At 44.1% G+C, this 16,869-nt stretch overlaps 1 protein-coding gene across 6 annotated transcripts in view; it reads left to right on the plus strand.

Moving 5' to 3' along the window:
* Positions 1 to 16,869, plus strand: part of EHBP1L1 (EH domain binding protein 1 like 1) — a 1,032,390-nt gene that overhangs the window by 946,083 nt on the left and 69,438 nt on the right. For all 6 annotated transcript variants that reach the window (XM_077456900.1, XM_077456917.1, XM_077456908.1 and 3 more), the window contains one exon: positions 14,784 to 14,904. In XM_077456900.1, the coding sequence (XP_077313026.1) occupies positions 14,784 to 14,904 (121 nt within the window). The remainder of the gene's footprint in view (positions 1 to 14,783; positions 14,905 to 16,869) is intronic.

Genomic DNA, 16,869 nt, shown 5'->3' on the forward strand with positions numbered 1-16,869 from the left:
TACACATCTTTTCACAAAGGGTTGGCAGCCAGTCTGCCTGGCACTTTACAATACACACAAGGACAGACTTAAATGAACAATAGAAATGCAAAACAACTTAATTCCTCACAGCAATGATACTTAACCCCCATATACAGTATACATCCAATCTATATACAATGTATATACAGCCTTGAATATGGCTATCACAGACCATATCGGGGGTTTCTTTTATTCACCCTGTGTCCAAAGTGACCCCACTGTCACAGGGAGAGACTGCTGTCATCGCAGCCCCGGGGTCAGAGAAATCTCCCATCACCCCCCAGCCCCCCAACAACAGATGAGCCCACCCATGGCCGATGGAAGTGCACTAGTATATTACATCCCATATACTATGTCTAATAAACCTATATGTCAGCAATGAATGCCAGGGTATAAGACTATAGAGATATATATAATGATTTAAAAAGTTCTACAAACTGATGGCTAATTATAAAAAGAATATGAAAATGGATGAGTAGTTAACTATTAAAGTTGGGGTGTGGCAGGTCATAAGGATTTGGGTATCTTCTACCCTGTTTGGCGATTATATAATGCGACCTGACGCAACCTTTAGTAACAGCGGCAAGCCTCCAGTATATAGATTCTATATACCCTATCTTGTTACCTGTCTGATCAGTGATCACTATCACCAGTCCATGTTCTGTTTGAACTATATACATTCAACATGAATGACAAAGATTCGACAAAGCAGTGAAAAACATAAAAACTTTGAATCTTTGGCTTATGGTGTCTGTCGAAAGTTCTAAGAAGATTTGATGGAGCAGCTAAACTATACGGAGTCATAAAGTTTAGCTGCTCCGTCGAATCTTCTTTGAACATTCGACAGACACCATAAGCCTTCAGTGACAGATTCAACCTTAATTAATTTGGATTTTTGGACTAATGCAATTTATAAGGAAAAACGTAATAAATAAAAACGAATTTCGGGAGTAACTAAATAAATGTATTTTTCGGACAAAAACGAAATTCTGAAACAAAATATTTCATTCCCATCTGGCCTTATTTTTGCTGACTTTCCCCCAGAGATCATTTTACGCCTAATCTGTTCCTATAGATCTGAGAACAAGCCCTTTAGTTATTTTTGCCTTAAGCAGTTTTTGAAGGAGAGGAGCTCTACACCATTCCACTTCTTGGTTTTTAAACTGGGCTTTTAAAGCATGTCTAATTTGGAGGTACCTATAAAATTAATGGTTTCGTATACCATAATCTCTTTTTAATTCTGCAAAAGTTTTCAGCGTATTCCCCTCATACAGTTGAGCCAGATGTCCTATCCCCAGTTCTTCCCATTCCTTAATCTTTCCCATGGGGGCTAGTTCTTGAAATAGTCTGTTATTCCAGAGGGAAGTATATTCTATTACCCCCTTATACCCCATTGCTGTTTTAACTAAGTGCCATATCTTCATGGCCAACTTTAATGTGGGGTTCCCAGGGGGAAAAGAATTAGCTTCCAGTGCCTCTACTTCAGAATTATGTAAAGCCCCCTGGAACATTATTCTATCACTAGCATTTTCCCCACTCAATATAGTGCATCCTGCCAGATGCTGCAACTGAGCAGCCAAGTAGTAACTGCAAGGGTGTGGGACGGCCATCCCTCCCTCCTTTATTGGCAGCTGTAGTGTTTGCAGTCTAATCCTGGATTGACCCTTTTTCCAAATGAATTCCTTAAACAGGGAATCAATTTTCTTGAACCATTCCTTACCTATACACACTGGGGAGTTATGCAAAAGGTACAGTAACTGAGGCACCCAGATCATTTTAATAAGGTTACTACGTCCCACCACCGACAGAGAAAACGGCTCCATATATCGCGCTTACGTTTAAATTTAAGGAGGAGTGGGACTAACTGGTTACTAATATATTGGCACAGGTCCCTTGTCAGCCAGATTCCTAGATATTTCATTGTATCCACCAATTTTAACTGGGGGATACCCGGCACCATGTGATTTCTTAATGGGTCTAACAGCATAAGTGTCGATTTATCCCAATTAATTACCAAGCCCAAAAAAAAGCAGAATTCCTCCACTATATTCATTGCAGCCACCAAGGATAAATCAGTGTCCCCAAGGAAGAGCAAGATGGCTTTAGCATATAATGCGATTCTATCCTCCCCATCTTCATTTTGAACCCCTGCATCTGTGCTGTTCTAATTGCGATTGCTAATGGTTCCATTGCAAGCGCAAAGAGTAAGGGCGATAAGGGGCAACCCTGTCTTGTCCCTCTCTCAAGCTTAATGGATTTAGAATAGGTGTTATTGATTTTTTTCTTAGCACTTGGTGTTAAAGTGATAAGTGATAAAGTGTTTTTACCCATCCTATAAAGGTGGTTCCAAACTCAAATGCCTCCAAGGTACGCCACAGATAGTCCCATTTCGGGCTATCAAAAGGATAGGACAGCCCTTGATCCCATATTCTCTGTCAGAACCTGCATATTCAAAAATACTCTCCTGATATTAATACTTGTAGATCTATTGGTGATAAACCCTGATTGGTCTGGATGTATGAGATTATGCATTTGTTTATCCTGGCTGCCAACACCCTTGGCAATATTTTGGCGTCTGAACATAACAATGATATAGGCCTGTAGGAGGATGTATCCAACAGATCTTTCCCTTCCTTGCGCAGCACTATTATTGTAGCCTTCATCATCTAGGAAGGCAGTCTCCACTCCACTGCAACCTCCTCCAGTGTTTTTAACAATTCTGGAAGTAGCACCTCTCCATACTGCTTGTAAATCTCTATTGGAAGGGATTTCTGGTTGGACATCCCAGTTACTGCCTGTTGCAGCTCCTCCAAAGTGATAGGGGCTTCCAACATGCCTCTATCCCTCTCTGTGAGAGCCGGTACATCTATACTCTCAAAAAAAGTGTCCATTTCTTCAGTCTCCTCCCTAGATTTATATACATTTGCATAATATTGTCTAAATGTATTGACAATCTTGATTGAGTGTGAGGAGATCTCCCCTCCTGGCAGCCGAATCTCAGCTATTGTCGATGGGGAGGTATTCGTTTTACCCAGGAGTGCCAACATCCGAGGAATGCTCTCCCCCTCGGCAAACACACTTTGTTTCTGGAAGAGGCGCTTATTCTCCATCTTCCTTACAACTACATTTTTATACTCCTCTTGCTTATTAAGCCACCTCCTGTGTTTCTCTGGGTTGGGATCTTCCACATTTTGTTTTTCTAATAGCAACACTTCCTTCCTAATACTCTCCTCCCAGTCCCTTGATCTCTTCTTAATCTTTGCGACCTGCTGGATTAGTAGACCCCTAAGAAAGGCCTTCATGGCATCCCACACCACTCCTGCTGCAGCTGTATCTGTGTTGAATGCCACAAATTCTTTCAATTTTAATATCACCTCAGCTGGCTCGCCCATTAATCCCAACCAAAAAGGGCTTATTTTCCAGTCCCTCGGGGGGCATTGGCCTCCTGTGTACATTGTCAGCACCAAGGGAGAATGGTCCGAAACCCCCCTTGGTCCATATAACATATTTTTCCTGCAAGAGAAAGAGATCCCATTCCTGACCATTATACTCATCCCCCTAGAATAGGAGGAATAAACCGAGGGATATTGGCACTGGAATTTCTTGCTACGAAATTGTGTAATTGTATCCTGCGTTAAATGCATCTCTTGAAAGCAAGACAGAGCCACCCCGTGCGTGGAAAGGACTGCAGCTTACCCAGTCCCCTGACATTCCAGGACCCTATGTTAAATGTTCTGGGCTGCATCAAAACACCAACAAACAAAAAAAAAGTATGCATTTGTACTCCAGAAAAAAGAAAGGAAAAAAATGAGCTCCCAAAAATACTGGTGGAGAGGGACACAAGGGGACATCCAGAAAAAGGAGCCAGTTTACCAAGGCTACTCCTTGACTCATACCGCCATTATTTCCGGCCTTTAACAATTGAACTATAAATGTGATTTTTTTTTTTTTTTTTTTTTTAAAGGTGTTTATTTAAATTTTCAACATACAGCTTATACAACACTCAGGATACATATCGAATAGCATCACTCCAGAGGTGCAGAGAGAGGTATAAACCCACAGGATACAGCGTAAAGTAATGTATGTAGTGGCCCGAGCACCACCCCATGTAGGTAACCCTCCATGCAGCGAGCTGACACCCAGTCCGCCGCCTACACCGTTATTAGTGCAATAACTATGGCGGTACTCGGAACACCCTAAAAAAACAAAGTATGCGGTGGAGACGCACCACTGGAGTAAGCAAAACAGTTATATACAAAAACACAGAAAACCCCAACAAAACATAGACACAAAAAGACAAGCAGGCATCCCAACACACACACAACCCATCCACACAAGTCACCGTCTCACTGCGCAGTATCATTTTTAACATAAATAGCAGCTTCGTAAGGTCATATAATTGCTGACTTCTACCATAATTTTCCCCCTCCCCCCTATACCCAGCTTCACATTCTACATTACCCGAGGCCCCGGCCCAACCCCCACAGCCCCGCCTAGGGGACTTGCGAGGATAATACCGTCCCCCAGAAAGAACCAGAGACATCCATCCACGGCTGCCACACCTTATGGAACTTTTTCAAGCAGGCTCTATTTTTATACACAATTTTAAATTTGGGGAGTTCACCATTAATAATACCATATAGGGATTGAATCCTTGGAGGGGCACTCTCTTTCCAGTGCAATAAGATCACTTTACGTGCATAAAATAAAATGGTACGTAGTAAAGTCCAAGCTGATGTCCTGTGGATGAAGTCATTCAGTATACCCAGCAGCCCCACCTCAGGGGTTTGGGGCACCGGGAAAGCAAGATGATCATCAAAAAAATTAAACAGGTCCTTCCAGTACGAATCCAGTCTAGGACAACTCCAAAACATGATATAAATCAGCCTTATCGAATGTACATCTAGGGCACAAGGCCTCATTTCTCAGACCCATTCTAGCCAGTCTAGCCGGAGTATAATGCAACTGATGAATAAACTTAAATTGCACATATTGATCGGAAGTGCTGATAATATCCTGAAAACAAGTTTCGGTAGTTTCCTCCCACCCCTCCTCCGACAGAATTGTGAAATGGGTCTGCCCCCACCCTGGAGAGGTGACCATAGAAAGTTGTAACCTGTTTAGTAAGATCCGGGTAGGATATCAGGTCCTCCATAGGAGACTCCTGAATCTCTATGGTCAGGGAGCCAAACTGCGCCCGGATGGCATGTCTAAGAAGTAAGTACTTATAGAAAAATGTATGATCTATTATAAAAGTACCCTGTAAATTTTCACAGGATTCAAATACATTTCCCTTAATTATATGGGACAAGCGCAGTATATGCAGCCTGGTCGACCATTGGGAGTCTGGATGCCCGCACAATTCAGGCAGACTGGGATTGTCCCATAGTGGGGTTTGCGGTGACCTGCCAGGGGTGGTAATTGAAAGCAGCTTCTCTCCCTCTCTCCAGGCCAGTAAGCCCACCTCCATAGGGGAAAACCTAGAGCACATAGAATATAGTGCCCTATGCAGTACGTCATTGACTGTGTCAAACGGTGCATGTAGGATTGACATGAGAGTGGCAGAGGGGGTCTGAGGGCTGGAATGCAGCCAATCATATACATAGGTAAGTTGGGAGGCAAGGAAGTAATTGCATAAATTTGGGTGGGCCAGGCCTCCTTTCGATTTGGAGGATTGCAAAGATGCCTTGGCAATCCGTGGGTGGGAATTTTGCCAGATAAAGGAGGACACAATAGACTCTATTTTCAGAAATAACTTTTTAGGGAGATAAACCGGAGCAGCTCGAAAACAATAGAAAAATTTAGGGAGGAATATAATTTTAAAGACGTTGATACGTCCTATTAAGTTGAGAGGGAGAGTTGCCCATGTTTGGAGTTTGTCAACCATCTGTTTCGTAATAGGGGCAATATTTAAGTCTTCATATTTGGGGAGCTTGTTATGAATCTGAATGCCCAAATACTTGAATGTCTGGGTCGTCTGAAGTTTAGAAGTGTTCAAGTAATCATAGGAGCAGTGAGGGCCAATGGGAAAAGCTATCGACTTATCCCAACCAACCCTCAGACCAGACACATCTCCAAACTCTTCTACCACCTGCATGAGGCCACTGAAGGAGCTTTCCTTACCATCTAAATAAATCAAGGCATCATCTGCATACAAAGATATCTTTTCCTCCAGCATCCCGAGTCGGATGCCCCCTATCCCCGAAGCCTGCCGCACCGTCAGAGCCAAGAGCTCTATGGCGATGGTGAACAGGAGTGGGGACAGGGGACACCCTTGTTTAGTCCCCCTAAGTAACTGAAATAGTGAAGACACATCTCTATTGGCTTGCACCCTCACACTCGGTTTAGCCTACAGCAGGCTTTTGTAAATTGTGGGCCAAAGCCCATGTTAGCCATTGTCTCCCACAGGAATGACCAACGCACCGTATCAAAAGCCTTTAACACGTCTAAGGACAACACCAGGCTACTATGTTTATCCCTGCACGCTTTATGGATATGTAGATATAATCTGCGTATATTGTCAAATGTGCTACGTCCAGGCATAAAACCAGCCTAATCTGGCGATATCAAAGTAAGTACGACTTTTTGCAATCGAAGAGCTAAGATCTTGGCCAAGATGTTTGCGTCATTATTGAGGAGGGAAATGGGACGGTAGGACTCGCATAACAGTTTGTTTTTGCCTGGCTTGGGCAAAACCACTATCAGAGCCTCATTCATGGAATCAGGAAGAGATCCCACGTTCAGGGACGCTCGGTAAGTGAGGAGTAGTTTAGGAGCTATCAATTCAATGTAGGCCTGATACCATGCCGAAGGGATACCATCCAGGCCAGGAGCCTTCGATGGCGGTAGGGAACCTATCGCTGTTTCCACCTCCTCAAGAGTGATTTCCTGTTCCAGGAGGTCCCGCTGAGCGTCCTCCAGGCCAGGGAACACCAACGACGAGAAGAAACCCCTAAATGTAGCCTCCGAGGGGGGCGCCGGATCGTCATATAGTCTACTGTAGTATGAGGTAAATTCCTGATTTATAGCTACAGGATCCTCGGTAGTGGAGCCATCGGGCAGTTGTATGGCAGAGATGGAACTATCCAAATAGTCCATATGGGCAAGAAAGGCTAGCAGCCTCCCGTTCTTCTCCCCGTGTTCATGTAGTTTTGCTGTCAAATGTAGTTGTTGTATTTTAGTCGTGTCTACAAGATGTAACTGCAACATCTTATGGGCATTCGTCAGCTCACCTCGGGTAGTCTCTGTCGGGTTTAGCGTATGCCTACGTCTAGCCTCCTCAAGGGAACGTTCAAGTTCCATTTGTTGGGCCCTCCCTGCTCGTCTATGATGCTTAATGCGGGATATGTACGATCCACGCAAAACCGCCTTAAAGGCGTCCCACGTGGGGCCCGCTGCTGTGGTGTCCATGTTAGTGGACCAATAGTCTGTCATATCCGATGGGATGGCCTCTTGTATCCCCGGTGTGGACACCCACAAGGGGCTAAGTTTCCACACCCTAAATGAAGGACAATGTCCCAGGGTAAGAGTAACCTGTAGTAGTGAGTGATCCGACACTGTTTGAGAGACATATTTAATTGCCCTGACAACCGGCAGAAAGTCCCCGGTGGCCAGTGCATAGTCCAGCCTGGACAGAGAACCATAGGTTTTGGATTGACAGGAGAATACCTTTTCCCCCGGGAACTTCCAACGCCAAATATCTACATATCCATACGCCTCACACCATTTACTAAACATCCTGGACTCATTCACGTGAGGTTTCAGTCTATCCAAATCGGGCCGTAGCACTGAGTTAAAATCCCCCACAATAAACGTAGGGCAAACAGGTAACAGTGATAACTTAACGCTCAAGTCTGAGAATACCGTGGCTGTGGCTGGCGGAGGAACATAGATTGTGACCAGGATGACAGGCGTTCTCTGCACCGTAGCGAGTAACACCAAAAACTGACCCCTGGGGTCCGAGACCACCTGGTGGCACTCAAAGTGTAGCCCTTTGCGAATTAAGATGGCCACCCCACGAGCATAATTAGAGTACATGGAGTGAAAGTTTTGAGCCACCCAACACTTTTTTAACGCAAGGATTTTTGAGCCCACCAGATGAGTCTCCTGTAGACAGAGAATATGCGGGTGCAATCGTTTGATCCGCTCAAACACCAATGCACGTTTAAATTTGGAATTCAGTCCCCGCACATTCCATGAGCATATGTTTACCTCAGCCATGGGGGGGTTGGTAATATCGCACAAGTGGGAAAAAGCGGGCGCAGCTTGTCCAGGAGCCCCAGGACAGTCCCCCGCCAAGCAGCCAGAGCCACAGCACCTCCAGTGGGACAATGTGACACACACACATCCATCCATCCACCTCACACGCCTCAACCATACAATAGACAACAAATAAAGAGCTGCCAATAAGCAGCAACAACCCTGCCCTGCTCCCACGGAAATGGAGCGGGCTTGCACCCAAAACTAGGGCCATGCATGGGGCACATGGCCTGATATCCATGTGATTAACCGCAACAAGTCAACTTCACCACTGAGTGGCTCAACATCGTTCTCCTAGAGCAGCTCCCAGATACTTATCCAAAAAATGGAGGAGTAAAAGTGTCCCGCAACAAAAAATAAACATTGTCGATCCCATCATGTTTCAACAAGAGCAGCAGAGACCTGCCGCACTGACCAGAGGTAGATTCAAAGATGGGGGGGAGATGAGGAGGGCAAAAGAAAACAGAGATGTCAACCGTCCAGGCCAACATCCTTCAGGCAGGATCTCGAGGGGGTTAGGGTAGGGACTCCCACCATGCGATGACGTTCTTGGGTGACTGGAAGAAAAGAACCTTCTCTTGATGGACAATGCGCAGGGTACCCAGGAATATCATAGAGTACTTCACTGCATGTTCTCTCAACTTTTGTTTAACAGACTGAAATTGTGCCCTTTGGTTGCGAACAGCCACCGAATAATCTGGGTACAGTGACACTGTAGCATTGTTGATCTTCAGACTGCCTTTTATTCTGGCCGCCCGCAATATAGCGTCTCTGTCCCTGTAGTTCAGCAACCTGATAACCATGGTGCGTGGCGGATTGCCTGCTGGGAGAGGTCTGCCCGGGACTCTGTGAGCCCGTTCTATCACAAAGCAAGGGGACAGTGTGTCACGGCCAAACTCCTGCTCCAACCAACTTTCCAAAAAGGCCACTGGGTCAGACCCCTCCACCCGCTCAGGAAGGCCCACCAGCCTCAGGTTATTGCGTCTGAGGTGGTTCTCAAGGTCGCCCACCTTGTCTTCTAGGGAGACTATTTTACCCCCCACAGTATTGAGTTTAGACAATAAGGGGTTAACTGAGTCTTCCAAGTCACTAATACGTTTCTCAGTCTCATCCACCCTTCCACGTATTTTCTGAACATCCTGCCTCAGTAGTGTAAAGTCACTTTTGATTTCAGCCACAGTCCCCATAAGAGCAGCATGGTTTACCTTAATGGTCTGCAGCACCTCAGCAAGCATAGGCCCTCGTTCGTTCTCCTCCGCCTCCTCCCCCGCCGAGATCTGTGACACCAGGATCGGAGGGTCCAGCTGTCCCGGGGAGTATGGCGGAGAGGCTTCCCCAAAGAGATCCGGCGTGGAGGCCGGAGAATCACAGGGCTCCGCGGCGGTGGTCCGGCGGCCATCTTGGCCCGAGCAAGTGTGCACATACATTCGCGCCGGCGGCTGCCTTCTGCGTTTGCCCATCCGCCGATATCACCTTCCAAGGAAGCGGGGGAGTCCTCCGGTACAGGCGGCGTCTTTCATTCGGCATATAGTGAGGGATTAACCCAGGATGGAGCAGGATTGTAGTGGGAGATGTCGGAGCTGCACAGAAAGACGTCCGCTCACATGACCACCTAGGCCACGCCCCGCTATAAATGTGATCTTTATCATAAATCTCAAATTGTTGTGTACACCTGCCTATTTCTCTTATATTAGTGTCCCAGTACAGTGTGATCGTTCAACAGCGTGCTAATTTTGAACTTTTATCATGCTCCTGTGTATACATGTTGGTGACTGTAGTGCGCTTCCACTCTCCTCCTACCCCATGCCCCCCTCTACCCTTCCACCCCTCCCCCCAATCCCCACCACCCACCCTCCACCCCATGCCTGTCAAAGCTTGCCCCAAGGGCTTTGTGCGTGACCGTACCTTGTTTCCCATCTCATCCCACTCGTGCCTATCTGGTGTTATACAAAATCATATTATTCTCCCTTCCTTTTCATTCCACTCACTCCCCCACCCACCAAAATCAGATACATCCCGAGCATCTTAACCAATAATATCCTCTCCTCATACATAATACACGTTACCTTCATATGAATCCCCGCTCCAATTCACACAAAGTATCATATGGCATATATAGCAAAAAAAAGAAGATCGAGAATACATCATGTCAGCCTGGGAAAAGAGGGGGAGGTGGGGAGGGGCAAAAAAAAGGTAAACCCTCGCCCCCCCAACCTCATAGTCCCCTCCACTCATAATCATCAGTCTATAAGTTCTTTTCATTATCCTTCAGTCATTTCCCCCCGCTTCTGCAGGTATATTGAAAAACTGAGTTCCCCAAATGCTGTTATTCGCAGGCACACTGGATACAATAAAGCGTATGTAATTTTGTGCTTCTGTAAAGAGCGTTTAATTAGTACAAACTCTTCTCTAAGTTTTTGGAGAGTAATCTGGGTACAGTGATATCCTGGTTCCATTATAAAGAATGTTCCTTAAGTATTTAGCTTTCCTTAAGAGGGTCTCTTTATCTCTATAGTTAAAAAGCTTCAAAAGGATTGAACGAGGGTGACCTCCTGGTCGTGAGGCTCTAAATGAGCTCTCTCTGTTGCAAATAGAGGTGAAAAAGCATCCTTCCCAAATATTTCTTTAAACCAACTCTCTAGGAACGCTATGGGATAAGGGCCTTCACTCTGTTCTGGGAGACCCACCACCCGCACATTACACCTACGTGACCTATTTTCCATTTCATCAATTTTTAATGCTTGAAGTCCTAGTTGTTCTCGCATTGTTTTGACCTGTTTTAAGGGAAATAAATCATCTTCAAGTAGGCTTAATCTCTCCTCTAGGGCAGTTGTCCTTTGCACAGTCCTCCGTAATTCCTGTCCCATTAGAAGTAACTCCTCCTTAATTCCCCCTAGTTGTTCACATACATTACCTAATGAATTCTTACACGCATTAACAGCAAGTAATAGTCTTTCAATGTTGGATCCACCTGTAAGGGAGGGATAAGGTCGGGAACCAATGCTGCAGTATGTACCAAAGTCTCACCCTCTGGTCTCCTATTACCCATAGTTTTTGTGACTGTCGTCGACACTTGGCCATGGCTCTTTCTATCCACAGCAGACCCACTTTGGGCCTTTGGTTGTTGTTGCTGAAACCCTTTAGCAGGTGACTGGCCTGGGGTGTGAGCAAACAGCTCCAGTTTAGCTGCTGCTGCAACTTGGTTCCTTTTTTCCTTTGCCGGGCGTGTTGCTTGCGAACCAGCATTCTCTTGTTGAGACTGCTCCTCATCCTTCTTTCTAGTCATATTGTATAACACCACCCTAGGTTAAGTCAGTGTCATTAAAGGAGGGCTATACAGTGTCATAGTTTCATAGTTAGTTATGTTGAATAAAGACACCAGTCCATCCAGTTCAATCTAAGTGAGTGTCTACAATTGTCCCTATCCCTGTACACTGTACACTCACATCAGTCCCTACCCTCAAGGAGCCCACAACCCAAGGTCCCCATTCATATACTAGGGCCAATTTTGGACAGAAGCCAATTACCATACCTGCATGTCTTTGGATTGTGGGAGGAAACCAGAGTACCTGGAGGAAACCCATGCAGGCACAGGGAGAATATGCAAACTCCAGGCAGGTGGCCAAATGTCTGGGTACTCTCTGTTAATCTTTACCACCCCAGAAGGAATGCTGCCACCTGTGGCCCTTATTGTCTCTAACTATAGCTACTAGTCCGATAGATAATTATATAAACTTTTTGCTGATTGCGTATATCAAAAATTCACCAAAGCATCTAGTCTGAAAAAAACAAAAGAGCCATATCCTTTATTTCCTATTTTATAGGAACAACCAAAGCTTTGAGGCCAAATAGTTCACTCCCCCAGAATTTTTCTTCAGTGTTGGTCATTAAATGCAAAAGCACTCTGTAGGTGCAGGTAAAGAAAAACTGGTGTATTAGTCTATTGCGGTCCTGCGCTTTGATCCCTTTAAAAACAGTTATGGCAAGGCAACACACAGTTATACAGTTGTACTATACACTATACACTAGACATGTGCAGAGTGAAATATTTCGTTTTGGAATTTCGTTTTCGTCCAAAAAATGTATTTATTTACTTACTTCCGAAATTCGTTTTTATTTATTTTGTTCTTCGTTCAAAAATTGCATTCACCCAAAAATCCACATGAATTACGGTCAAATCTGTCTTTGAAGGCTTATGTTGTCTGTCGAATATATAAAGAAGATTTGACGGAGCTGCTAAACTCTATATAGCATACTTCATGTGAACTTTAGAACCCTATTAAAGTCTATGGGACTCCAACGTTCAAAATCTAAAGTGCTAAGTGTAAAGGCTAATATGCAAGTTACTGTCCTAAAAAGTGTTTGGGGACCTGGGTCCTGCCCCAGGGGACATGGATCAATGCAAAAAAAAGTTTTAAAAACTGCAGTTTTTTTGGGAGCAGTGATTTTAATAATGATTAAAGTGAAACAATAAAAGTGTAATATTCCTTTAAATTTGGGGGGTGTCTATAGTATGCCTGTGAAGGGGCGCATGTTTCCCGTGCTTAGAACTGTCTCTGCACAAAGTGTCATTTCTGCAGGAAAAAAAGTCATTTAAAATCACTCACGGCTATAATGAATTGTCAGCTCCCGTAATACAGAGAACACTCACTGAAAGTCATTGATAAAAAAAAAAAAAGTGTGGGGTTCCCGCAAATTCAATTACCAGGCCCTTCAGGTCTGTTATGGATATTAAGGGGAACCCCGCGTCAAATTAAAAAAAATCCATACCAGACCCTTTATCCAAGCACGCAACCTGGCAGGGCGCAGGAAAAGAGGGGGGGGCGAGAGAGCACCCCCCCTCCTGAACCATACCAGGCCACATGCCCTCAACATTGGGAGGATGCTTTGGGGTCCCCCCCAAAGCACCATGTCCCCATGTTGATGGGGACAAGGACCTCATCCCCACAACCCTGGCCGGTGGTTGTGGGGGTCTGTGGGTGGGGGCTTATCAGAAGCTGGAAGCCCCCTTTAACAAGGGGACCCCCAGATCCCGCCCCCCGTTTGAAATGGTAAGGGAGTACAAAAGTACCCCTACCATTTCACAAAGAAAGTGTAAAAAATTGTTAAATAAGACAAACACACTTTTGAAAAAGTCCTTTATTAAAAAAAAAAAAAAAAAAAAAAGATTCCAGCGGTGGTAATCCACGCTTGCTATCCAAGCGAGGGATGATAATCTCTCTGGGGTCCAGCGATGGTTGATCTGATCGAGCGCAGTGAATCCATCCATCTTCTGTCTCATATGAGGAGACACTGTGGGATCCCGGAGGCCTGACGTTTATTATATGCGGAGGGCGGGGCCACCCGTCACCTGACCCCGCCCCCCTTTGATGTAACGCAGGTTTCCATTTTTAAAACTTTTTTTTGCATTGATACATGTCCCCTGGGGCAGGACCCAGGTCCCCAGACCCTTTTTAGGACAGTAACTTGCATATTCGCCTTTAAAATTAGCACTTTAGAATCTTTTCTCTCTGTCAAATATTTTCTCTATATAATCTTGGACTAATAGAGGTAAGGTTAGGCACATTCGACCACAGGCTCAATAGACACAGATTGTTATTGTCAGAGTCACGTCAAATCTCCTATTCTATATCGAACTGTTGTAACAACAAAAACGAAAATAAAGCATTTATTTATGTCAGATTTTTTGTTTTTCGGATACTGCACTTTCGTTATCGTTTGTCAAAACGAAAACGAAAATACCTGAAATTCTGACAAAAATGCATTCGGACGAAAACTAATGCACATGTCTACTATACACTGATACTGCCAGGCATACATGTGATGCACTGGTTACTGGGGCTGTTGGGCCAGAAATTATTTGGTATTCTCTCCTTCCTCCTTAATAGATTGCACTGGGTGTCTTAATAGGAGATCTCCAAAAAAAAAAAAAAACACATTCCAGCTTTAACCTATGGTCCTACACCCAGTGCTCTTTTTGCAGGCTTTACATATAATTTGTATACCATTGCCTAATTGATGCAGAAAGATACGGCAAGCATACTCTTGAAATATAATATACAGTAAATGCATTTTCTCCAGTTCCAATAACCTTGTGTGAAGTGGTGCCCAAAACTGAACTGCATGTTTTAGTTGGGGTCTTACTAATGCTTTGTACAGGGGCAAAACTATGTCCCCCTTTGGTGTCTATACCTCCTATAATACAAGAAAGTATTTTGCTTGCTTTAGAAACTACAGCTTGGCATTGCATGCTATTATTATCTGTTCTATCAGGACACCAAGATTCTTCTTGATTTCTTTGGCTGTAATACATGACATTGTTTAGCTATTCTATACTTGTAGGTAAAAAAAAAAAAAAAATTGTTTTAATTAAGAGTCATGCAATTGAAATTATGCATATTAAACTTCATGTTATTTGAATGGTTATCCTTAGACAATTAAATGTACTTTCATATTACCATTACCATATCCTAAATCCATATGTCATATATTTTAATTCTCAGCTTCTTAAAGACACAAGCCAGTATGTGATGTCTGAGCTTGCAACTTTGGAGGATCAACAAAAAGTTATTGATGCAAGAGCTGCAGTAGTAGAAAAGGATCTTCGAATTCTAATGGAAAATGGTATTTTATTACATATCATTACTTTAATTCCTTTTTCTTAATGCTACACAATTGCATTTAGTCAGGTAATGACACATACTGTTGGTTGAAGTACTGATGATACTTTCTGCCCTCAGTAAAAACAAAGCTAAAGGGTTACAATACTATTGAGCAATAGTTCTAGCACTAGACCTCTTCTGTAACTCTAAACATGTAACCTGCAAACATTTTTAAAGCGTTGCCTATGGAGATTTTTAAGTACTGAAGTTTGGCGCCATTTCACAAGTGTGCGCAATTTTAAAGAATGACATGTTAGGTATCTGTTTACTTAGCATAACATAATTTTTCACATTATACAAAAAAATCAGGCTAACTTTAGTGAAAGCGTTTGGAAAATTGCTGCGCAAATACCGTGTAACATAAAAAGTTGCAACAACCACCATTTTATTCCCTAGGGCAGTGAGGGAGAACCTTGGCACCCCAGATGTTTTGTAACTACATTTCCCATGATGTCCATGCACTCTGCAGTGTAGTTGAGCATCATGGGAAATGTAGTTCCAAAACATCTGGGGTGCCAATGTTCACCATCACTGCCCTAGGGTGTCTGCTAAAACAATGTATTTAATATTTGGAGGTTCTGGGTAAAAAAGCTAGCAAAAAAAATAGGATTTTTAAATGATTGTAAAATCCTTTTCTTGAGAGTACATAACGGGACACAGACCCTTCATTACATAGTGTGTTAGATAGGCTCCTTCCGTGATTGGACACTGGCTAACCCCCAATTAAGGAGAATTCCTCCCCTATATATCCCCTCCCATATGGAAGGTACCTCAGTTTTGTAGCAAAGCAATAGGAAACCACGTAAAACCAAAGAAGGGTGGGAGCTCTGTGTCCTATGATGTACTCTCAAGAAAATGATTTCACAGGTAAGCTGTATTTAAAAATCCTATTTTTTTGATCATACATCACGGGACACAGAGCCTTCATTACATAGTGGGATGTCCCAAAGCAATGCTCAGTTTGAGGGGAGGGAGACACAGATCAGGATTATAGACCGCCACGGTCCAGAGGAACTAAACTGCAGCCTGCAGTACACTGCGCCTGAAGGCGGTATCCTCTTGCCCTCTTACATCCACCTGATAAAATCTGGTGAATGTATGGACTGATGACCAAGTCGCAGCCTTACAAATGTGAGCCAAAGAGGCCTGGTGATGCACTGCCCAAGAAGCACTTTCACTTGAAAAGGAGGGGCCTTCCCCTTTATACCATAGGCCTGAAGAATAACTTGTCTAATCCATCTAGAGAGAGTGGACTTTGAAGCTGCCTGGCCTCTTTTAGGGCCTTCTGGCAAAATAAACAATCGGTCTTTCTTATCTGAGCGGTTGCCTGCAGATAAATACTGATTGCTCTTACCACATCTAGAGTTCCGCGAACTGCGGATCTGGAAAAAAGGATGGTAGGATTACATCTTGATTCAAATGGAATCCTGAAACCACCTTAGGTAGGAAGGCCCTATTAGGGCGCATCACTACTCGGTCCTTGTGAATAATCAAATAAGGTTCCTTGCTTGAAAGAGCTGCTAGCCAAGGATATAGCTACAAAAGAACTAAAGAAGCCTGGTGTAATGGTTCAAACGGTTGTCCCTGTAATGCAGACAGAACCAAATTCAAATCCCACGGGCACACCAGAGGTTTGACTGGCGGATTTAACCACATGGCTCCCTGAATAAAAGCCTGGACAAGTGAATGTGATGCAAGTGGCTTCTGGAAAAACACTGACAAAGCTGATATCTGGACTTGTTGTGCTTAAGGCCAAATTCATTTCTATGTCTGACTGGAGGAAAGCCAAGATCCTGCTATCGACATACTTTCTAGAATGCCATCCCCTGGGTTCACACCAGGAAACATATGCCTTCCAGATTTTGTAGTAAATAAGCCTGGAGGCCGGCTTTCTGGCTTTGACCAGAGTAGAAAGGACTGACTCCAA

The sequence above is a fragment of the Lithobates pipiens genome, unplaced genomic scaffold (assembly GCF_037356315.1).
Source record: "Lithobates pipiens isolate NorthernLeopardFrog02 unplaced genomic scaffold, aLitPip1_a1.2 Scaffold_10, whole genome shotgun sequence".
Lineage (NCBI taxonomy): Eukaryota > Metazoa > Chordata > Amphibia > Anura > Ranidae > Lithobates > Lithobates pipiens.